The sequence below is a fragment of the Mustela nigripes genome, chromosome 13, assembly GCF_022355385.1.
Source record: "Mustela nigripes isolate SB6536 chromosome 13, MUSNIG.SB6536, whole genome shotgun sequence".
NCBI lineage: Eukaryota > Metazoa > Chordata > Mammalia > Carnivora > Mustelidae > Mustela > Mustela nigripes.
In genome coordinates, this window is record NC_081569.1 from 142,089,159 (window position 1) to 142,113,074 (window position 23,916).

At 48.0% G+C, this 23,916-nt stretch overlaps 1 protein-coding gene across 13 annotated transcripts in view; it reads right to left on the bottom strand.

The window, feature by feature from the left end:
• MOK (MOK protein kinase) overlaps positions 1-23,916 on the bottom strand; it is a 51,499-nt gene that overhangs the window by 5,380 nt on the left and 22,203 nt on the right. For 5 of the 13 annotated variants that reach the window (XM_059374012.1, XM_059374014.1, XM_059374017.1 and 2 more), the window contains exons 3-7: positions 14,626-14,715; positions 13,152-13,222; positions 2,228-2,306; positions 2,060-2,108; positions 117-295 (exon numbers count right to left, since the gene is read on the bottom strand). In XM_059374012.1, coding sequence (XP_059229995.1) covers positions 117-295; positions 2,060-2,108; positions 2,228-2,306; positions 13,152-13,222; positions 14,626-14,715 — 468 coding nt within the window. Of the gene's footprint in view, positions 1-116; positions 296-2,059; positions 2,109-2,227; positions 2,307-6,243; positions 6,263-13,151; positions 13,223-14,625; positions 14,716-23,588; positions 23,706-23,916 lie in introns of those variants that run through there. The other 8 variants (XM_059374023.1, XM_059374013.1, XM_059374020.1 and 5 more) reach the window with 8 other exon arrangements.

The following is a 23,916-nucleotide window of genomic DNA, read 5'->3' on the forward strand; positions in this document are numbered from 1 at the left end:
GGTAAAGGAAGGGCCTGGCCTGAAGCCACCCGGTGGGTAGGCCGAGCCTTGCCAGGCGGCCCGCTTCGGGACATCGGCCTGGAGGCCCACGGGCACGAGGCGGGCCTCAGCTCTACCTGGCAATCTCGTAGAACACGCAGCCAGCGCTCCACAGGTCCATTTTGTAGGTGTAGAAGCCGTCGGTGAGGAGACACTCCGGGGCTCGGTACCAGCGGGTGGAGATGTACTCCGTGTAGGGTTGCTTGGAGTAGACGCTCCGGCAGGATCCGAAGTCCCCCAACTTCAGGACATCCTGCTGCAGGGACAAATGACATCTCACCAAGCAGCTGTTACAGTAGAGACCACTTCAAATATTTATGTGCCGATGGGAAAATTACGAGCACCGAAAGCAGCTTATAAAATACAAATGACTTCATGAGCACGCACGAGGGCCTCTAACACGTACCAGAGTGGGGTTTCTATCCAGTAGGTTGCGTTTACAAATATCCTGGCTCTGTTTTACAAATATTTCCAAATGTCTATAGGTCTTGGGAAATTTTAAGTCACAGCATGAGTCTACAAATGAATTAAAAACACCATAGTGGTTCGTTGGCTCTATTGTGTCTCTAACTTCCATCTGTCCAACTCTTCTGGCCCCTTTGTTCTGCCCCTGGGGATGGGGGAAGTAGTGGCCAGCTCTCTGGAGCCACGGGTTCTTTGGGTCAAGTCAGAAAGACCAGGGAGACATGTTTCAAGATATCTCTCCCATTTTGTTCACCCCTCACATTCGGGTAATAACATACACGATGTCAACAAATTTGGAGTCTCTGTGCCTACACCTATAGCAAACATTAAACGCAGCACATTTCCTAGCCAGGTTATCAAGGAACTTCATTCCAGGCTTTCACCTGATCCCATCACCCAGTGCGTCATGTCGGACCTCCAACAAGATTGTAAGTCTTGTTAAAAGGCAAGAAAAACAGTCTGGGGGACAAAGCAAGCATCAGAACCAGCTTCAGACATGGCATACAGTTAAGAATTTTGGAATGACTCGTCAGGGAATTTAAAATCTCTACAAGTGAATAGTTAAGGGCTCTAGTGGAAAAAGTAGATGATGGCCAAGTTCAGGGAAAATTCACATGGGAAATGCAAGCAGAGAGATGGAACCTCTAAGAATCAAAAGGAAGCACTAGAAATAAAACCACTGTGCCAGAAATAAAAAATGACTTTGATAAGCTCATCCACAGGCTAAACAGCGGAGGAAAGAATCAGCAAGCTGGAAGACACACCAACAGAAACTTCCAAACTGAAATGCAGAGACAACAAATGGCGAAGACAGAGAACAGCCAACAACTGTGGGACAACTTCAAAAGGTGCGGCACTCCACACTACGGTGTGGACAAATGTCAGAATGGCGACGTGAGGGACAAATTCAGACCAAGAAAGAACACATACTACAAATGCCATTTAGAGAACATTCTAGAAAGTGCAAACTAATGCCTGGGGACAAGGGGACAGCGGACAGGAGGGATGACCAAGAGTATGAATAACCTTCCAGAGACAAAAGGTCTGTCTGCCTGGCTGTGATGATGGCTTCATGTGTGTATACATATCGCCAAACTTACCAGCCTTCACACTTGGAAATACGTACAGTGGATGTGGCTGGAGTATGGGACAGACCTGAGTGCAAATCCTGCCTTTTCTGCTTTCACATGCACAGAGTTTGGAGTGATAATATGAATGGAGTTTATTTATCTATTATTTTTTAAGTAGTGTTTATACTCAACATGGAGCTTGAATTCATGATCCCGAAATCAAGAGTCACACACTCCACCGACTGAGCCAGAACCACACCCCAGCGGTTGATTTTTGTCTAGAGTAAGAAGAGAGTGCCTAAGATTATCTCCTTCCAGATGTAAAGTTGTATTGATGGCACTTATTAAATAAACCACTTCTTCCAACGGGGAGACAACAACAGTGGAACAAACGTGGTGTCCAGCGGACTGAAAAGCCTCCCGAGCACAAAGGCTTCCCATTCTTCCTTTCTTCTGATATAATTTTTTTATATAGAAGTTCTTACCTTTATTAATATATTTTCTGGCTTTACATCTCTGTGAAATATTCCATTTCTGCATTCAATATAAAAGGATAGAATTAATTTGTGCCTCATTCAAATTTTTACATTGAATTTTTAATGAATGTTAATACATTTTATCAATTTGGAGCTGCTAATTCTCCAACAGCATACCTGTGCATATGATCAAGGGATTTACATAACTGGTACATATAGTGCATAATCTTTTTTTCTGATAATGGGTGTCTTCTCCCTGTGCAATCAAGGAAATTGCCGATATGGTTACCAATGATATATAACCCATTTTCTGAAAACAAAAATAGAATCCAACAATTTTATTTAATGATGTGTGAAAATCTAAAAAACAACTTTTAGTAACTTCAGGAAATACAGAGTGCACACAAAATCCACCATTTAAAGTTCTACATATTGAGGCGCCTGGGTGGCTCAATGGGTTAAGCCTCTGCCTTCGGCTCAGGTCATGATCTCAGGGTCCTGGGATCGAGCCCTGCGTCGGGCTCTCTGCTCAGCGGGGAGTGTGCTCCCCACCCCCACCCCGCCTGCCTCTCTGCCCACTTGTGATCTCTGTCTGTCAAATAAATAAATAAAATCCTACATACTGGCATGATCTCATGTAAAATCCCCCCTGCATGCCTTCGGATCACAACAGCAGTACAGAGTAATAAACACCTGCGCAGTTTGGTCTGATAAGCCCCACTCACTGCCCCCAGCCCCCACCGCTGGGGCAGGTCTTCCGGGACACGCCCTTCCAAACTGCTGAGATGTCAAGAATAACTTGGAAATCCAGGGCTTTCCTTGGCTTCCAGTCCGGAATTTTTAAGATTTTATTTATTTGAAAGAGAGCTTACTGGAGCGCAAGTGGGGAGGAGCGACAGGGACAAGCGGACTCCATCTCACGACCCTGAGATCAGGATCTGAACTGAAACCAAGAGCCACCATTTTTTTTTTTTTTTAATTTATTTGAGAGAGAGACCGTGAGAGAGAACATGAGCGAGGAGAAGGTCAGAGGGAGAAGCAGACTCCCCATGGAGCTGGGAGTCCGATGTGGGACTCGATCCCGGGACTCCAGGATCACGACCTGAGCCAAAGGCAGTCGTCCAACCAACTGAGCCACCCAGGCGCCCCAAGAGCCACCATTTAACCAATGGAGTCACCCAGGTACCCCTGGGGATTTCCATCTTGAAGGGGGATGGATCACAGTTCCACAGAAGTGGGTTTTAAATGGAAGAAGACCCAGGACTGCTTTGAATTTCACAGGCCACTCTCCTCGTCAGGCACACCTGCTCCCCGGGCCGCCCGCCTGTGGGTTTTTGTGTCCCATGACTCTTAGCAACACACTCCCGCACGGCGCTTATCCTTGTTCCAGAAGATGGTACATCCTACTCGACTTTAATTTCAAAGGGGTGCGTTTTATTTTTGAATCAGAAAAACCACCATTCCCGCTGACAAGCCAGGAAGCCACTCTCCCTCTGTGAGTGCACATCCCCTTTGACCTCTTTGCTCCTTTGTTTGCCATTTCTGTTGACAAATTTATTCTTTTTCTCTCCCTAGACAAGAATATTTTCTGTTAATAGAAAGTAATTTAAATTGCAAAATGTCTAAGTATAATTAACTTTTGTTCATAATACTGTAATTTTTTTGTTGTTTCAAATAATTATCACCAACTTTCTAGAATTTAAAAGAACTAAATGAAGACTTAGTCCTCTCTCCCTAGCTTGAGTCATTCTGTAACTTTATATTAAATTCCTATCTGTTTAAGAACCGAAAGGAAGCAAAATTTCTCTTCACCATCACATGTGCCATTAGATGAAAAGCTTCCTGAAATCTGGTTCTTGTCCTGAACTAGCCCGGCACTCAGGACCCCTTCCTCCCAACGGGGGGCTCTCAGGCTACAGGGGCAACTGAGTCTCCCGGGGGCTCACGAACACCTGTGATGCTCCTCCCACCTCTAGGCATTTTGGTTCAGGAGGTTCTGCTCGGGGCTCCAAAAGCTGCCTTAGGAACAAGTTCCCAGGTGCAGCTGCCTGGCCTGGACCCTCACTTGGAGGGTCCACGCCCTACCACATCCCTCTTGTCCATCAAACGTTTCAGCCACATTCCCCTGTAGATGCTTCCACACATGCTTCCAAAGCTGTCCTGCTTCACCCCTGTGCTCAGGCTACTCTGTTCTAGAAGCACCTTCCGGCCACGCCCACACGCCCAGATCTCCCAGCACACACTTGTCAGGACCGTCATCCGAACTTGCACTCAGGAAGGTGGAGTCCTCCATGGAAAGTCTAACCCACCCAGTCTCCACCATCAACGACGGATGCTTTAAAATGCCGACTCCCGTGGGGGCCTCTTGGTGGCTCAGTTGGTTAAGCCTCTGACTCCGGTTCAGGTCATGAGCTCAGGGTCGTCTACTTGTCCCCCTCCCTCTGCTCGTGCATGTGTGCTCTCACTGTCTCAAATAAATAAAATGTTTTTAAAAATACAATAAGATGGTGATTCCCAGCTGCAAACCCAGACCTAATGAATCACAAAACAAAACATATGGGCCAGGAATCTGCATTTCTCGGCTGCCCTCAGTGCCCCGAGTAAGCGCCCTCCTCGGTACTGACCCTTCCTTTCCTCTTTGTCCCCCCCCCCCCACTCCGAGTCCTGCAAGTAAGGACGTGGCTCCTCCACCCCTGTGCCCCTTTGTGAGAATCCCTGCCGACGTGAAGGGGCTCCTGAGGGAGGGAGGGGCAGTGTGAACTGCCTGGAACCTTGGTCTGAACAATCTTGGAATCCACACCCTTGACCAAGAGGGGGCTGACGATCCATTCCCTACAACGGTTTTTCAAAAACAAGATCCTAACTTTCTAGACCTGAGACTCTACCTGATTCCCAATAGATTCTTGTTCTCAAACATCTTGCAACAAGGATGAGAATTAATCAACCACTCGTAAGCGCCTGTGTATCCTCCTGAGCGCCAGCAGACCGTGACTAGTGCTTCCCTGTCTGCTGTGCCTATCCCGACCAAGTTAATTTCGGCTAGCTGATTTTTTTAACCAAATATCCTCACTAAGAAGATTCTAAAGAATGTCATGTACAATATCTGTCATGTAAAAAGTATTTCCGGGAACACGATGATAGGCTGTGGCATTGGCTGCAGGGGCTAACTAACTGAAGGAACGCGGCCACCAGTGTAGTCCACCCTGTAACACAGTATCTCGCACACACCCCCTCCCACGAGAGACCCCATCCGCAGGCCTGTGCCAGGCTCTCCCGCTCAGGCTCAGAGGGGCGTGCTGGGGTCCAACATGGCACTGGCATATAAATGGTCTACCAGCTACACCTTGGCCCAGAGGCTGCACCCGGGGCACCAGGCATGCACACCAGTCTGCATTATGGCACATGGACTAGGGTTAGAGACGCGGACCTTCTGGGGGTAGCAGGCGGGACATCAGCCTCAGCAGGCGCCGGAGCCATCCCCCACACCCCTCCCTTATCAACCACGGAAAGACTCAAGGACGGCTCCTCTGGTTCCACTCTAGGAAGCCAGCTCACCTTCAGCGAGCGCTGGACCTTCTCTGAAATCCCACTTCCTCACCTCTGCCCCGGGGGCGAGCACACAGGATGGGGAAGACCCGAGGCGGGCCCGTAGCGCACGCGCACTAACCAGCGTGACCGTGGTGGGGACGGACGAGGAGGACAGCAGTCGCTTCACTGAAGGCCGGCCAGGCGGCCACTGCTCTAACGGCGGCAGCGCTGCTGTACGGGACTCCCCACAGCCCCCCGAGGAGTTAGACGCTGGCATCATGCCCACTTCACAGACAAGGCCCAAGGCTCACAGGCCTGACCCAGACCCGCTATCCTCAGACACGCAGGGCAGGGGAGCTCTGTGCCGCAGCCACACAGCCCACCTGGGGCCGAACTTCCAGAAACCACAGCATCAACACTAACAGGCTGGTGGCATGGACTCCAAGCAACAAGAAGGCCGCATCGCTCTGAATGGCAGAGCCCTACTGCGTAAGGAAAATGAAGACATCGGTCACTGGGTCAAAATGTTCCAAGGAAGTGTTAGGAACGACGAAAGATTCATTTCACTGCCACTTTCCTTTTTATATAGCCATGAACATGATCTGGGCGGAAACTGCCTAAACAGACCCAAAGAGCTCTTTTCGCAAGGACAGAAGTAAAATTACCGGGTAGGTAGAGAGCTATGCGCCGGAGACGAAGGCCCGTGTTGCCGCTTCCGCTCGTATGTAACAATGCTGCGTCTTACAGTCGGTCGGTCAGGTTGATGTGACATAAAAATAACACCGATCTGATCCGACAGGGTGACATCTGTCACAGGTGATAAGACACACTGCCTAAGCTCTTCACGGAAATGAACCGTGCTGTGTTCATCACACTTCAAGTCAAACCACACTTCATTCCCCAATATCACGGATTTACTTCAGGGTGCCTGCCCGACCCGCAGCCTCTGAAAGGTACAACCCTGGGACGCCTGGGTGGCGCAGTTGGTTGGACGACTGCCTTGGGCTCAGGTCATGATCCCGGAGTCCCGGGATCGAGTCCCCGCATCGGGCTCCCAGCTGCATGGGGAGTCTGCTTCTCCTTGCTCATGCTCTCTCTCACTGTCTCTCTCTCTCTCTCTCAAATAAATAAATAAAATCTTTAAAAAAAAAAAAAATGAAAGGTACAACCCTAAGGGGACAAGGTCCGGCCCACTGGACCTGCGACAGCCAGCACCCCAGCAGAGGGCCAATGGCCAGGACTTCTGGGCCTGGCCCATCTGCTGCCAGTGAAGGCTCCCAGGGTCTGAGTGGCCACGTCTGCCAAAAGAAGAGGGGAGGGACAAGCAGACGAGGAGGGGCAGGGGACCACGTGGCTCCATGGGGGCCAGTGGTGGCCTTGACAGCCAGACCTTTCCCGGTTCCACCTCCCAAGAGGCCTGACTGAGCTTCCGGCAGCAGATGCGAGGTTTGACCGTAAACTCCCTCTTTTGTATGGGAACCAGCTGAATAGCATGTGCTCCCTGTGGTGAAACCAACCTACAGCCCGTGATGTCTATAGCCACCAACTGGTAGATGACACCATGTCACACAGGCAACAGTGCTGGGCACTAGGAGGGCACCCATGCTGGAGCCAGCAAGGCCTCACTGTCTGAGAGCGAATGGTTCAGTGGCCAGAGGGGGACACACAATAAAGCAGCAGATACACGGAAACGAGAGCGAGATGCCACGGAGCGGGGCAGGGGAGCTGAGGAAGCCGGCACCCGAGGCTCCGAACCAGGCACCGCGGGGTGGGGAACAGTGACCTAGCCACTCAAAAAGCAGAGGAATTTAACTTGAAACAGTTAAAAAAAAAAAATCAGATACAAGTTAAAATAAGAGATGCCTCTGGGGGCGCCTGGCTGGCTCCGTGGGAAGAGCGTGTGATCTTGATCTTGGAGTCGTGAGTCTGACCCCAGCTTGGGTGTAGAGATCACATAAACAAGGAAACAACAGACGCCGCTATAACCAGGTTACCGTCTTCACCAGCTTCTCCTAGCAAACTTCCAGACAGGCTTCCCAGCTGCAGGGGGCAGATGCTGGGCGCCGCAAGCACAAGCCCCCGAGTCCACCCACCAGGACGGCTCATGGCACCCTGGCACGCCAGCTACTCGCCCCCGCCAGGGGTGCTGCCCAGTGCACGGCGGGCAGAGAGGCTCCCCATCTCCGGGCCACTCTCCCCTCGCAGCTCATGGTGCAGACCCATCCCGACCCCGACCTCGCAGGCCGGGCGTGAAAGCCCAGAGCAACGTTCCTCAGGTTGTTTGCGGCTGGGAGCTCCAGATGGGGCTGGCTCCCGCCTCAATCCGACCCCTCGAGAACGAGGCTTCAGGCCCACCTTGCGGGGCCAGCGGGAGCAAGGGGGCATCCCGTGTGAGCGCAGACGGTGGTGGGGCGGCTTCCTGGCTCCGGCAGAGGCGACCCAGTTCCAGAGCTGGTGGCGACAACAGCAGCCTGTCTGTGCAGAGGCAGCAGCCCCTGCGACAGCCCAACCCTGCAGGATCGATTTCAGTAGCTGCTTCCCGGATGCCACATCCGGAGCGTCTCCTCAGCCTGACCGGTAACTCCGTGAAGCCGTCCAGATCACACACGTCCCTTGGGGTTAAACAGGCGAGAACAAATGCTGCTCATTGTCCGTGGTGGGAAGGGTCGACCGATACGTCCACCTATGGCCTGTTCGCTCTTTAAACAGTCTTTAAACAGAAACGTTCTCTGAAAAGCATAGTCTCTGAACTGATGCCGGTCCAGGAGCTGCTTGTTACTGGGTTAAGATATGACACGACCAAGAGCAACCGGGAACCTCTACGGTGATTCAGCGCTGCCGCGACATCGAAGCCCATCACCATTTTTCCAGTACTTAATTTTTATGTATTTTATAAAAGTTCTGGTCCACAACAGATTAGGGGGGGAAATGAACACACTAAAAACTGATGTTCCACTATAGATAGTTTTAGAAACACTGGTCTGTACACCAATCAAAAGATGCTTCTCCCTGCTTTAAAACCCACTAATGCTTCCCACTGAACATAGAATAACCTGAATTCTTTTTTTTTTTTTTTAAATCTTTACTTCTTTTTTTTTTTTTTTTTTTTTAAAGATTTTATTTATTTATTTGACAGAGAGAGATCACAGTAGACAGAGAGGCAGGCAGAGAGAGAGGAGGAAGCAGGCTCCCCGCTGAGCAGAGAGCCCGATGCGGGACTCGATCCCAGGACCCTGAGATCATGACCTGAGCCGAAGGCAGCGGCTTAACCCACTGAGCCACCCAGGCGCCCAGAATAACCTGAATTCTTACTCTGGCCCTACCCACCCCACTGGCCCCTACCTACCTCACTGCCTCTAACTCTTGTGCTCCAGCCACACTAGCCTCTTAACATCACAGTGGCCTCAGGATCTGCACTAGCTGTCTCTGTCTAAAATACTCCATCCCCATCACTCTGTGATGGGACATATTTTGTTCACTCAGAACACTTATCCCTGTCTTGAACTCTTTCTTGATCATTTCTGTACTCGGCGTCTCTCTCTTCCTCAGAGGGTGGGCCCACATGGGTGAGACCATGTCCATCCCCAATATGCCCACTTCCAGAGCAGCGCCTGGCACGTGGCATGAAGGAGACGTCCTCTCCCGCCTCTCTTGCCTACCCCAGCCGCTCTTCCAGGAGCAGCCCAGTCATCTCCGCCTCATCTGACACCTACTGGACGAAGAGAAAATTACCCCAAGCAATTCATTTTCTCTAATGACCGTGACTTTCAACGGGTTCCTTCTCTTCAACAGACTCTACACCCTCTATGAAAAAATGCATCTTCTCCTCTTCTCCTCTGCCTCCACCAGCCCTCGGCCATCACACGCATCAAGCAGACATCCCAGTAAGCACTGTGGCCATCCTCGAGCCATCAGCCGGCTCCTTGAAATCTGACAGGGCTGCCGTGAGAGCAGTCACTTAAGAGAAATGAACTGTCATTCTCGTAGGAAACGCTTTAGTGATGGATTCAGGTCTCAGTAAGTCAGTGCCGTTCTCAACAAGGACAGATAACTAGCAGGTGCACGTTCACTGGAGGGCGCTGAGCGGGGGGCCAGCAGCCCGGACCCAGGATAGTGCTGGAGTGGGATGGTTAGCGTTTCAGCCAAACTGGAGTATAAGTTCTGACTCTCCTATTTATTAATAACTTAACCTTGGGTTCTTACTCAATCCCTGAAGGCTCGATTTCCTGATCCATAAAACAGAGACGACGATGAGGGTAATGATGAAGATGGGGGTGATGCCGGGCACCTCGGGCTGTTGAGAGGCTGCGTGCGTGATGGTTAAGAAACCCCCGCTGGAAGAAGCTGGCCAAGTCTAAACCCCATGTCCACCACTCACTAAGTACATAACCTTCGACAAATTACTTCTCTCTCTGCTTCCGTTTCTCCATCTTTTAAAATGGGGATAGTAACAGCGTCTGCCCGAACGGCTGTCGTGAAGGTAGAATGAGTTAATTCCTACAAAGGGCTCAGAAGAGCGCCTGCCCGGTGGTCAGCCTTGAGGAACTGTTGGCTGTTACAGTGATCACTGTATTGCATCGCCGCTCAGGCAGGTTTTTCCCCTCACATTTTAACATCTCTGAAATCCCGAGGCAATACTGCCATATTTAGTATCTTACAGTGACTGCACGCCGGTTTCCCCATCTTTCCACATCTCTAAAACTAGGATACCCCTCAGCATCTTAGACCCTGTCCACTGAGCACAGCACTGGTCTATGGAAGACACTCAACATTTACATGATGAGTCAATGTCTATTGATCTAAAATATAACATTCTCTCTCTCTCTTTCTCTCTCTTTTTTTAAGTAGGTTGCATGCCCAGCATGGAGCCCAACAAGGGGCTAAAACTCACGACCCTGAGCTGAGATCAAGATCAAATACTCAACCGACTGGGCTACCCGGGAACCCTGGAACATTCCACTTCCTACAATCTCTCTCTGTAGACAAATACTGTAAGAAATGGATTCGATTTCTTCCATGCTATAATTCTTCTACTACTGGCAACAGAAGATATTTATTTCTTTTTTTTTTTTTTAAAGATTTTATTTATTTATCAGAGAGAGAGGGGGAGAGAGCGAGCACAGGCAGACAGAATGGCAGGCAGAGGTAGAGGGAGAAGCAGGCTCCCTGCTGAGCAAGGAGCCCGATGTGGGACTCGATCCCAGGACGCTGGAATCATGACCTGAGCCGAAGGCAGCTGCTTAACCAACTGAGCCACCCAGGCGTCCCAGAAGATATTTATTTCTAAACCAAGATTTCTCAAATGTCTAACTACATAGAAACTTGCTGGGAATGATCCCCGCCCCTTGAATTTTGAAATTTCACACTCTCAGAAGCAACAATCAGAATTCTAACATAAGGCACATCTCACACCAAGAGGCCTGCTACTAAATTACAGGAAGTGATTATGTAGGTTCATTAAGAAGCAAAATGTTGGTTCATTGGTAAGAAAAAAAATTATCAATGAAATATTAAGGTTTGGTGGTTGTTTCTCTTGATTGTATTGGGGGCTCTGTCCTGATGGACAGACATACAGACAGGATCAAAGAGCACAATCTGTGTCAGACAGAATATATGAAAAAATGTAATCACAGAACACCTCAGTTATCCAGACTGTTTGAAAAAGATGCTTAAAATGTGAAAATTTCAGGGGTGCCTGGGTGGCTCAGTGGGTTAAGCCACTGCCTTCAGCTCAGGTCATGATCCCAGGGTCCTGGGATCAAGCCCCGCATCGGGCTCTCTGCTCAGCGGGGAGTCTGCTTCCTCCTCTCTCTCTGCCTGCTTCTCTGCCTACTTGTGATCTGTCTGTCGAATAAATAAATAAAATCTTTTTAAAAAATGTGAAAATTTCAGATCAATAAGGTCTACTCCTTGAACTTCACGTGAAACTCTTCTCTATAGCCATCTCTTTAAGTGCGGATCTTTTCAAAACATATTCTTTTTTGGGGCGCCTGGGTGGCTCAGTCATTAAGCATCTACCTCTGGCTCAGGTCGTGATCCCAGGGTCCTGGGATCGAGCCCCACATTGGCTCTCTGCTCAGCGGGAAGCCTGTTTCCCCCCTCCCACTTCCTCTGCTTGTGTTCCCTCTCTCTTTCTCTGTCAAATAAATAAAGTCTTAAAAAAAAAAAACCATTTTCTTTCTTCACTTTCCTACTTCCTGTGTCATGCTACTGGCGTGGCTTGCTGACCACCGCTCGCCACGAGCTTGGGCACTCTGTGGCGCCCCCCGCGCCGCCTGCCCGCACGGCTCGTGCTCGTGCTGCTGCTGTTGCGGACGTTCTCACGCTTCATATTGTCGGTTTCCTCGCCTGCCGGGGGACTGTCACCAGTCACATTCTGTTACTGCTGATGGGCCACGTTCTAGAAGCTCCTTCTAACCAATGGCTCTATTCTTAACAGGCTTTAAACCAAGCAACCTGATAACTAACTTTGTTAGAATTGGACTTAAAACATAGTTAAACAGATCCCTGAATGATGAGCTTACCTGTGAATAAAATGCACAAGGTCTGTCACATAAACAGCATTTAGTCCCAGATACACGGCCAACTCCTATTTTTTTCAAAAAGATCCTAAAGTTTTTAGATCCAAAAGCTTTTCGCATCTACAGATGTATAAAACTTGCCTGTCTATGCTATTTATTAGTAATTTACTAAAGCACACATTTCCAATCACATATAAAATATACTAGTTTGCTAATAACGCTTTTTTCCACTTTCCCACGTGGTAACCATTTTATTTGAGCTTTTCGTGTGCAACTAAAACTCTGTTCCAAGCCTTAACTAGTCCCTCACAGAATACGGAGCAGCCGATTTGCTTCCATGTGTCCAAGAAGCACAAGGCGATGTGTACAAGACCACGCGTCCGGGGCGCTTCCCAGGGGCGTCTCCGCGGCTCATGTGTCCTGACACCTGACACACCTGTGCAGCCGCCCCCCCCCCCCCGGGGATACTTGCTGCACGGGCCGACTGTCTTCTTCTTCTGTCCAGTTTCCTGCAGTGACCTCTCGAAGCCTCCAGGACCAGCCCCAACTGAGGCCGGCTCAGGCGCATGCGCTCCCCTCCACGGTGCTTTAGTTCAGAAGGTGAGGCGCGAGCACCCTGGGGCGCGGGAGGGCCTGTGCGAGGATGCAAAGAGAAGGGCCGCGCGTCTCCTTGGGGGTCACGCTTGGGGGTAAGCCCTGCCTTGTTCTGAGCCGCAGAACAGGCCGCTGACCGTGGCAGAGCCAGCAGAGCGGCCCCGGAGGGACCTGAGGCGAGGAAGGCCTGAGCGGTCTCTGCTGCCCCGGGAGCCACCCTCAGCCAGCTCCTGGCCAGCCTGAAGGCACAGGGCTGCACCCGTCCCACCGGCAGCCCTGTGCCAGGTAGACAAGAAGGCCCGAAAAATACCTCCCAAGCGCAAAGGAGCTCAGTACAGTGTATTTATAGGAACGCCCGTACTCTGGCGACTAGCGATTCTGAGGAGGAAAACAAAGCATATGGGAACTACAAGCTTTAAAAGGAGATCTTAGATTAGCTCACAAATTATTCTACGTACCTCGTATTAGCTCATAAATATTCATGTCCATAAGTTCACATATGAGTGCAAGAGAGCCAGATTTTCTGTCACTGAGGAAGAAAGCAGGTTTGTAAGAATGTTTTGTCTTAATCAGAAAACAATCAAGTACTTAACTCATTGGCAAACATCTCCGGTAGACATGAAGCTCTCCCGGAGCAAAGGCTGAAGGGTCCTGACTGAAGCAGGCGCTGTGATTTTCAGTCAGCACTTCAGGTGAAATTAACTTAAAATAAGAGTAAAACCTTCACTTGGAGCAAAAATTCTAAACACTTGCCCCCTTTGTAATGAGCTGTGTCTTAAAAATATAAAATTAATTACCAGCAGACAGGAGAAAGGAGGCCAAAGAGTTGGCTGAGCAAAACAGGAAAAAGAATTTAATTCATCTCCATGACTGCAAATTTAGCTTTAATTTACCTAAACTCCTTCCATGTAATTGGGATAAATTATAACGGGGGAACAAAATCCACAAAGCGGTCAGGGGAAAAGGGAGAAAGATGGGTCACAGCAGACCTGTGGGGTGTCTAGGCCTTGCCCGGGCTGGGGACAGAGGCCTCGGGCCCAGTGGGTGAGCCCCGGGTGGAGAACATGTCATCCCAGCCCCCACTCAGGGCACATCCAGTGGGGCGGTGTGTCAGGAGGCCTACACGAGGTCCCAGGCACAAGTGTCCGTGAAACACGGGACACATGGGCAGCGTGGTGACAGCCACCCTGGCTGCTCCAAGCACTGCAGGCCCGGAGGCCACACAGCTGTGACAAGATATTTCACGCGGAGTCCTCTGATTAAAACCTGCCGCACTTGAACTGTCAGAGACCTGGCTGGTTTTAAAGCAGCGGGGAGAGCCACCGAGGGGCTTCACCCAGCGTGCATCCCCTCAGGACCTATGAAAGGCCGGTCCCAGTACCCTGGGTCTGAGCTCCTGCAGAAGTGCTGGCATCTGGGGAAGAGCTGTGCTCTGCCTTCTCGATGGGCAGCTTAGCCTTAGGGAAGCTGTTCTAGAATTAGAACAGAAAAGTCCTCTGGGTTACGTCAGCTGCAGGAAGGCAGCAGCTCCCACTGCCTGAGACGGTGCACACGTGGCAGCGGGCAGGGAGAAAGCAAGTGCAGCCCCAGGCATGCGACACCGGGGCTCTCCCACGAGGCCACCATCCACCCTTGAGGTCTCGCCCGCCCAGGCCGCTGTCTACGGAGAGGCCTCCCCGAGCTGCGCGAGAGGAGCCATCTGAATGCTGCATGCTCTGGTGACATGGAGTCACCCAGATGAAGGTACAGCAGCAAGAGGGATCAGTCACGCGTTTGTCCCAGGGAATAAATACGGGACTTAAAGTGAAATGAAAATGGTTACTCCCTGAGCCACAGAGCAAATATTTTAAACATCTACGCGGTTTTTCTTAAAAAGTGATGTAATCGTTGTTATCAAATTGAGATAATTGGTAAAGTCCCCAATATACTTACAAAACCACTTCGTGCAACGTAAGAATGTTTGGGTGCGGATTCAGGCGCCTCAGAGCTTGTATCTCCCGCAGGTTGTTCACGTGCTCGATACTATTGTGCAGGGAAAAGAAGTAACTCGCTTTTAATTTAGGTCAGCTTTCATTAGGGTTATTCAGTCATTATCTGTTACCTGCGATCACAACCGAAAACCTCACAAACATTTCAAGCAAGTTAATCGGCTTCCATTTCTCCCGTCAGCAGCTGAAGTTCAGCATGTCTCGTTCTGGTTATTATCTGATTAAAAACCAAGCGTCTTATAGCTTTGGACATACATTCAGATCTTCCCCACCTAAGCTCCTGAAAGAATACCTTGGTAGTTTCTTTTATGATTAATAAACATACATTGGGTGCCTGGGTGGCTCAGTCAGTGAAGCGTTTGCCTTCGGCTCAGGTCCTGATCCCAGGGTCTCGGGATCGAGCCCCACATTGGGCTCTCTGCTCAGCAGGGAGCCTGCTTCCCCCCCCTCTCTCTCTGCCTGCCTCTCTGCCTACTTGTGATCTCTCTCTGTCAAATAAATAAATAAAATCTTAAAAAAAAAAAAAGAAAACCAGCTATCATACCCCAAAACATACTCTGCTTATTGTGACATAATTCTTTCCTGCCTCTATAGACACTTCACTCAGAAATAATGAACTAATAGATTTAGAAAGGCAATTTCCTCTGAGCATCACTAGCCTTTGTTCAAATAAAAAGATTTTTATCTTCAGAGAATATAAATCAACTCTGTTCTCTTTTAAAAATCATGAAAAAAAATCTAAAAGACTGGAGTTAACTATGTTTTTTAAAGATTTCATTTATTTATTTAACAGAGATAGAAAGCACACGAGCAGGGCAGGGGGCAGGAAGAGAGAGGGAGAGGGAGAAGCAGACCTCCCACCGAGCAGGGAGCCCGATGCAGGGCTCGATCCCAGGACCCTGGGACCGTGACCCAAGCTGAAGGCAGATGCCAAATGACTGAGCCACCCAGGGGCCCCTGGAGTTAACTATTTTTCTCTGCCTTGGAGTTGCTTTGAATCTTGTGGTCAGGTGACATTCAGGGGCTTTTTTTTTGTTTTCACTGTCCTACTGGACACAGAAACAATCATGGGATTGAACACAGAGGAGTACAGGCAGCCTCTGTTCCAAAAAGAACCAATGATATCTGCCACAAATGGATTTTTTTTTCTGCAACTGGAAAAAATTCTAATTACCAGATCAAAGTCTAAAAAAAAAAATTATTAATTATGCAATTTCAACATTTCATTTTATTGGAATTTTTTTTTAGATTTATTTTAGAGAGAAAGAGAGAGAGTATACATGAGGGGTGGAGACCTGAGGAAGAGGGGAGCAGAATCCCCCCTGAGCAGAGGGTCTGATATCATGGGGCCCGATCTCTGGACCCAGAGCATGACCTGAGCCAAAACCAAGAGTGGGACGCTTAACAGACTGAGCCATCCAGGCGCCCCGGTTTATCTAACTAATCCAATGTGTAAGAAGAAAGTCCTGGGGCGCCTGGGTGGCTCAGCAGGTTAAAGCCTCTGCCTTCGGCCCAGGTCATGATCCCAGGGTCCTGGGATCAAGCCCCGCATCAGGCTCTCTGCTCAGTGCAGAGCCTGCTTCTCTCTCTCTCTCTCTGCCTGCCTCTCTGCCTACTTGTGTTCTCTGTCAAATAAATAAACAAAATCCTAAAAAAAAAAAGAAAAGAAAGTCCTTAAGCTGAAGGGAAAGAAGAAGCAGTTATATTAATATTAGACCAAACAGATTTCAAAATAAAGGTTATTCCTAGCTATAACAACTTCATGATGATGGGGCAGTACACGGAAAAGATAGGACGATGTGCTGAATAGGACGGCTTCAGTACACAAGCAGTAAAGACTGACGGTGGAAAGCAGAAGGAGCTGGAAGCTTTGGGACCCCTCTACATCACTGAGAAGGTCGGCAAAGATGCACAAGATCCTAACGGCACTGCTGGCCACCTTGACCTAACCAACCTTACACTGAACTCACATTTAACACCTAAGCACAACGTGCTCTTTACTCCGACGAATACGCTAGACCCAAAGATAAGTCTCAGTAAACTTTCAAACACAAAGACTTACAGAACACGTTTTCTGACCACAATAGCTTATGACAGTAAGCAAGCTAGAAGAGCCCCAAACATCTGCAAATTAAACAACACTCTTGTAAATAAACACGGGGAAAGAAGAACTCACAAGGAGAATTAAACACATTTTATTTCATTTATTTAAAACATTTTTAAATTTATTTATTTGACAGACACAGATCACAAGTAGGTAGAGAGGCAGGCAGCAGGCAGAGAGAGGAGGAGGAGGCAAGCTCCCTGCTGAGCCGAGAGCCCAATGTAGGGCTCCATCCCAGGATCCTGGGATCACAACCTGAGCTGGAGGCAGAGGCTTTAACCCACCGAGCCACCGAGGCGCCCCTAGAAAACATTTTAAACCAAGCAATAAGAAAACACAACATATCAAGATGCACAGAATGCAGGAAAACAGGGCTTAGACGTGTATTTGTGGCTTTAAATGCTTATGTTAGGAAGAAATGGTTAAAAATAAATTATCTGTTTTCACCTTAAGATAGACTAAGAAGAGCAAATTAAACCAATGTAGAAGAAAAGCAACACTAAAGAAGAGAAATTGATGGCACAGAAAACAGACAAAGAAGGACGCCTGGTGGCTCAGCCGGTTGCCGACTGACCCCTGCTTTTCGCTCAGGTCGTGATCTCAGGGTCATGAGAGCAAGCCTTGCGTTGGACTCTGCACTTAGCAGGAAGACCGCTTTGGACTCTCTCTCCCCCTCTTCTACCCCACCCCCACCCCGCTCTTTCTCTCTAAAAATAAATAAATAAATCTTAAAAAGAAGAAGAAGACGACGACGACAAAGAAGAAAATAGACAAATAATAGAGAAAATGAACAAACCTGAAGCTGGTTCTTTGAAAAGATTAATAAAACTGATAAACCTCTACCAAGATCAACGGAGGAAAAAAAAATATATAAAACACTACCACCACCAAACGATATCAGGAATGACAGGGACCATCACTAGAGTTAGATATTAAAAAGATAAGAGAGGGGGGCACTGGAGTGGCTCAGTTCGTTAAGCATCTGCCTTCAGTTTGGGTCATTATCCCAGAGTTCCGAGATTGCGCCCTGCATTGGGCTCCCTGCTCAGCAGGGAATCGGCTTCTCCCTCTTCCTCTCTCTCAAATAAATACATAAAACCTTTTTTTAAAAAAGATTTTATGTATTTATTTGACAGACAGAGATCACAAGTAGGCAGAGAAGCAGACAGAGAGAGAGGAGAAAGCAGGCTCCTTGCTGAGCAGAGAGCCAGATGTGGGGCACGATCCCAGGACCCTGGGATCATGACTTGAGCCGAAGGCAGAGGTTTTAACCCACTGAGCCACCCAGGCGCCCCAAACCTTTTTTTAAAAAAGGACAAAAGGGAGTATTATGAACTGTATGCCAATACATTTGACAATTTAAAAAGACAAACCCCTTGAAAGACATAATTACAAAATCCGACACAAACTTGAAAATCAAAGTAGCCCTATGTTTACCAAAGAAACAGAATTTGTTATCAAAAGCCTCCTCACCTGATGGAAGTGTTCCAAAATGGTATTACGGTGATAGCTGTACACCTGTATAGCTTTCCTTACAGCGGTGGACTTTCAGGGTATGTAAATTATATCTCAATGAAGCTTTGAAAACCTTATAAAAATCCAAAATCATTTGGTTCTACTTGACTCTTCAACATTCCATGGCCCTGATACACTGCGGAGCCATGGCCCACTATACTGCGTGGTGGGGGTGAACCTTCCCCACAAAGGAAACTTCTAGGCCCAGGTAATTTCACAGGGGAATTACTTCAAACATTTAAGAAATACTCACACATGTTTCACAAAAGAAGGTTTGTGAGTGGCTGGTAAGCACACGAGTGAGTATCCATCATCACCAGTCACCAGGGCAGTGGAAACTAAACTAAATAAGGTACCACTCGCCAGGGTGGCTAACACCTAAGACTAACACCGCCAAATGCTGGGGCCATGCAGATCGGTTGTGACTCTCTTTCATTGTTGGTGGGGATGGAAGCAGGAAAAGTGCATTGGAAAAGGGCTCCGTCATTTCTTCCACAAAACTCCTACTCTTGGCTCCGGCGGTTCTATTCTAGGGAGTTGCATGAGAAAAATGAAAACCTAGATCCCAACGAGGCTTGAGCACGAGTTTTAACAGCAGCTTTATTCACAGCAGCCTCCAACCCAAACCAGTAAAAGTCCATCGCCAGGAGAACGGATAAACAGCTGGTGTGTTACTAGGTAGTAAACAGGTATAAACTACGGGCGCAACAGGGCAGAGGAATCTCCAAGACCTCCCGCTGCGCCAGGAGAGCGGGTCACCGGAGCATGGTGGGTGCTTTTGCTTTCGGTGGTTCCATTTAGTACGAACTTCTAGGAGAGGATGAAGGGAAAAACCCAGAGCAGTGACTGCCTGGGATGGGGGTGGAGAACTGCCATGAAGGAGTCTTTTAGGTGACAGAAATGTTCTAGCTCTTAATTACATGAAAGCAGCCATTTGCCAAAATCATAAAAAAAAATGTGCATTTTAACATATGAAAATTCCGCCTTAAAAAAAAAAATGGTGCACGGACAAGCAAGTGGGAAAGCAGCCCGTTGGAGACGCACAAGAAATGAACATGACAGCCGTGTTGATTCTGGCGGCCGGATACCTGGCGTCCGTTATACTGCTCTGTTTACTTTGTATACGTTTGAAATTTTCCATAATTATATTCTTTTTAAGTAAAAGAGCTTTTAAAGTGACTCATTAACTTCTTATCTTTGTTTTAACTTATAACCTTCCAAAGCAGAATTTATTTCTGCAAAAGTGATTTGAGGACCACACAGTGATGGGACGTCAGGAAAACCGTGTGCCAAGTCAAGACCAGACCAGACCGTCTGCAGCAGTGAAGAGCGCCGCGAAGAGTACTGGTCCTTCCCTGGGTCCCAGGCTGGGCTCCACTGCTTGCCGGCTCGCGAGGAAACTCAGCTCTCCGACCAGGCTTCCCCAAGGCAATGACACCATCCATCTTTCCTCTCGGGCTTCAGTGAGGACTCAGGGCTCTACACACATAACTCGCCGGCACTGGGCCCGGCGCCAGACACGTGGCCAACAACCATTGTCCTCTTGTCATGATCCCTGCTATCGCCGGCCTCACTTTTCTAAAGTCTTGAAACCCCACTCACCTGCACTGCCCCACGGCAGGCTGATCTATGACTGTGGATCTCAGGGCTAGCGCTGCGCTGAGTGCCCACTGGCCTGACCCCTCACCAGGGTCCTGCGAGAGACATCCTCTGGGTCTTCGCATGGCACACACAGAGCAGCTGACACAGAGACTGAGGAGCTGTCCAAGGTCCCAAAACTTCAGAGCCCGAGCTTGTCCTTGTGCCGACCAGGAGTAGCCCGTATGTGTGTCTTACTGCTTCAGGACACCAGAGAGATCTTACAACTATCAGGACTATGGAATTTTTTTTTTTTTTTAAAGAAACCCATTCTGCTTCTTTACAGTATTTCTATAGGAAGAATACAAAATAAAATCATAGCAAAAAAGAAAAAGGGGGAGACCTGTAATGAACTGTTGCCCTGTGGTAAGGACAGGTGGAAACCAGGGTATCCAAAGGACTGGGTCACACCACAGGCCTCCAGCAAGTAAGTCATTATCTCCAAACTGAGCCTCTGCGCCACTCTGCCGGAGAACAAGAACAGAAGCTCAAAGTGCCTTCCTGACCCAGTACTAATGAACGGGCTTCTCTGACCTCACCCGGACGTCACATTAGCAACTATTACTGCAAACGCAGTCAATTTCTATTTTTGTAAAAGTGAAAGGAAGGGACTGGAAGTAAGACTTGGAGGGGGTGGGAGTCAGAAGCTCCAAATACCAACCTCATTCTGCCCATGTGACTCAGCATGATCTTCCTCATTTCTCATGCCACCCACACAACTGTGCAAGGTGACTTTGAGCATTTACTTAGGCGAGGATAAATCAGCAGAAATGCATTTTTAAAGAACCCAAAATTATTCTTCAAATGAATAAGATTACACTGTTTAATAATGATAGACACTCCAGGAATCCAGAAGCTAGAAATATTATTTTCATGGTTTAAAAAAATGCTTAAAAACCCCCATTAAACCTCTGGATCAAGTATCAGTGACACTAGAGCTTCCAACAAATTACTGGCAATCTCTTTCTTGAAGTGACCACCAAGGCAGTTGTCTTTCTTTTAGAACTTTCTTCTAGAAACTATAAGGTCATTTCTTCCTATAAGTCAGAAATAACAGTAAAACCTGTACTAGTGAAGGGAGCTTAGGAGCAATAGGGGTCAGTACAGATCACCAATGGTTAATTTTATTTATTTTGCTTTTTTTTTTTTTTTTTTTTTACTTTGAAATCATTTTAGACTAACAGAAGAGTTAATAAGATGGTACAGAAAATCCCCATAACCCAGCTGCTCCTAATGTTAACACCTTATGCAATATTTATCAAAACTAAAAAGTTAATATTGGTACAGTACTATTAACTAGACACTTTATTTGGATTTCCCTAGTTTTCCTATGAAGGTCTTTTTCTCTTCTAGGACCCAGGACACCTCATTATAATTAAGACCTCCGGTCTACGACACTTCCTGTCTTTGTTTTTTTACTACATCGACAGTTGTAAGGGGTGCCAGGCAAGTATTCTATAGAATGCCCCTTAGTTTGGTCTGGTCTGATGTATTCTCATAATTAAATATTAAATATTAAATAACTAACGGTTATGGATCTTCAGGAAAGAGCACCATGGAGATAATATGCTTGCTCTTTCAAACCCATTATATCAGAAAGTACATGGTATCAATATGTCTTACGACTGACGATGTTAATCATTTAGTTAAGGTGATATCTTCCAGGTTTTTCACTGTAAAGTTACTATCCTTCCCTCCCTACTTTCTATCCCTTAGAAGCAAGTGCAGCCCATATTCAAGGGCTAGGAAATTAAGCCCCATCTCCTGAAGGAAGGATTACCAAACCATGTGTGGACATATGTTAAAACCACCATAGTAATTAATAAATAGTTAGGGGGGAACTCATTTGAGGCTCTGCAGAAATCCTGTTCTTGTTAAGTTTCATCTACTTATTTTATTTAAGATTTTATTTATTTATTTGTCAGAGAGAGAGAGCACAAGCAGGCGGAGCAGGAGGCAGAGGGAGAAGCAGACTCCCCACTATGCAGGGAGCCTGATGCAGGACTTGATCCGAGGACCCTGGGATCGTGACCTGAGCCGAAGGCAGACGCTTAACCCACTGAGCCACCCTGGCATCCTATCACCTACTAATTTTAGTATCCATCAGCTTATCCTCTCTGAAGAAATTATTACTGTTATTCTAATGATGATTTTCTATTTCCATCATTCTTTCTATATTTATTAATTGGAATTTTTCTGAAAGGAAGAATTGTCCCCTCCTCCCAATTTATTTATTCACTCATTTATTTGTCAGTATGGACTCATGGTTATTTGAAAAGATAGATGGGAGGGTAGACAGAGAAAGTGAGAGAGAGAGATGTGTGTACATACAGACTAGTGTACAGATTAGTTCTGTCTGCTGAGTCCAGGGGGATCGACATTCCAAGAGCAATGAGCACATCTGGTGCCAAGATCTTGTTTTCTAAATACCTTTCTCCAGTAAAAGGAACCAGGGCTCGTTAGAGAAATGGATGATTCTAGGGGCAGGAAAAATACAAGATGAGCCTAGAGAATTTTGTGGCGCCAAAAATTAAAGCGTTAAAGAAGGAAAGGAAAAGAAAAAGGATGGAGCATATCAAGAGAACACAGGAGCCAACCTGAAAGAGCCTCCAAAGCCACAGCTGGGATAATCTAAGCGGAACAATGATTAAATAATGATAGTACTGGGTCGTAATCTCTGCTAGTTGTGAACATATGTATCAAGAGCAAATTAGGACTCACAAGAATAAACCCAAAACCCAGTTACTCTCAGGTTTGGATTACGTGGCTGGCAGATACCTGTCAAAACCAGTTCAAGACTCTATCGCTGACTCCGTACATCAAACAGCGACAAAATTCCACCAGCCCAGAGTAGGTGTACTTCTTTTCAAGTAAAGCCAATACCTGAAATTATGATTTATACAACAGAAGCTAAAGCCTTGATAATCCCCTAAACGTACACAAAGTTTAAAAAAAAGCAACACTGGGATGCCTTGCAGGCTCTGTCCATGGAGCATCAGACTCTTGATCTTGGGGACCTGAGTTCAAGCCCCATGTTGGGTGTAGGGATCACTAACTAAACAAACGAACAAAACAAAATAAAAAGTAACTCTGATTCAGCAGTATTTTATTAAAAACCTTTACTTATTCTGAGTTTTTAAAAGAAAAACAGGTGTTGTAATCAACCACATTTTTAGATTTTATTTTTTAAACTTTTTTTTAAAAGATTTTATTTATTTTACAGATGGAGATCACAAGTAGGCAGAGAGGCAGGCAGAGAGATATGGAGAAGCAGGCTTCCTACTGAGCAGAGAGCCCGATGAGGGACTTGATCCCAGGGTCCTGGGATCATGACCCGAGCCAAAAGCAGAGGCTTTAACCCACTGAGCCACCCAGGCGCTCCTAAATTTTATTTATTTATTTATTTATTTATTAATCAGAGATAGAGAGACAGCGTGCACAAGCAGGCAGAGCCGCAGACAGAGGCGCAGACAGAGCCGCAGACAGAGGCGCAGAGGGGGAAGCAGTCCCCACTGAGCAGAGAGCCCCATGCGGGGCTCGATCCCAGGACCCTGAGATCATGACCCCAGCCGAAGGCAGCGGCCTAACCGACTGAGCCACCCGGGCGCCCCCGATCAACCACCTTGTCAGTCAGGACGAGGAGCACTAACCTTCGGAACTCGCCGGGAAGGACGGCTGCAGCCGCCGCCCGCGCCGCCTGGCCCCGCCTCTCTGCTCGTTCCCGCCGGCCCCTCGCAGCTGGCGGAAAAGAGGCCGGCAGAGGCGACCCCGCTGCGCACCGTGGAAAGCACGTCGCGTAGACCAGCCTCTCCCGCGGAGCCGCGGTCACAAGACGGTAGTTCTCCGGCTAAAACTGGGCGTCCCGGCCCTCAGAGGGCTGCTTCTTGGAGGCAAACCTTTCTGCGTCCGGACGCCTCCACCTCCCTGAGGGGCGCCGGGGCCAGCACGACCGCAACAAGCCCCTCGGACGGCCGGTCC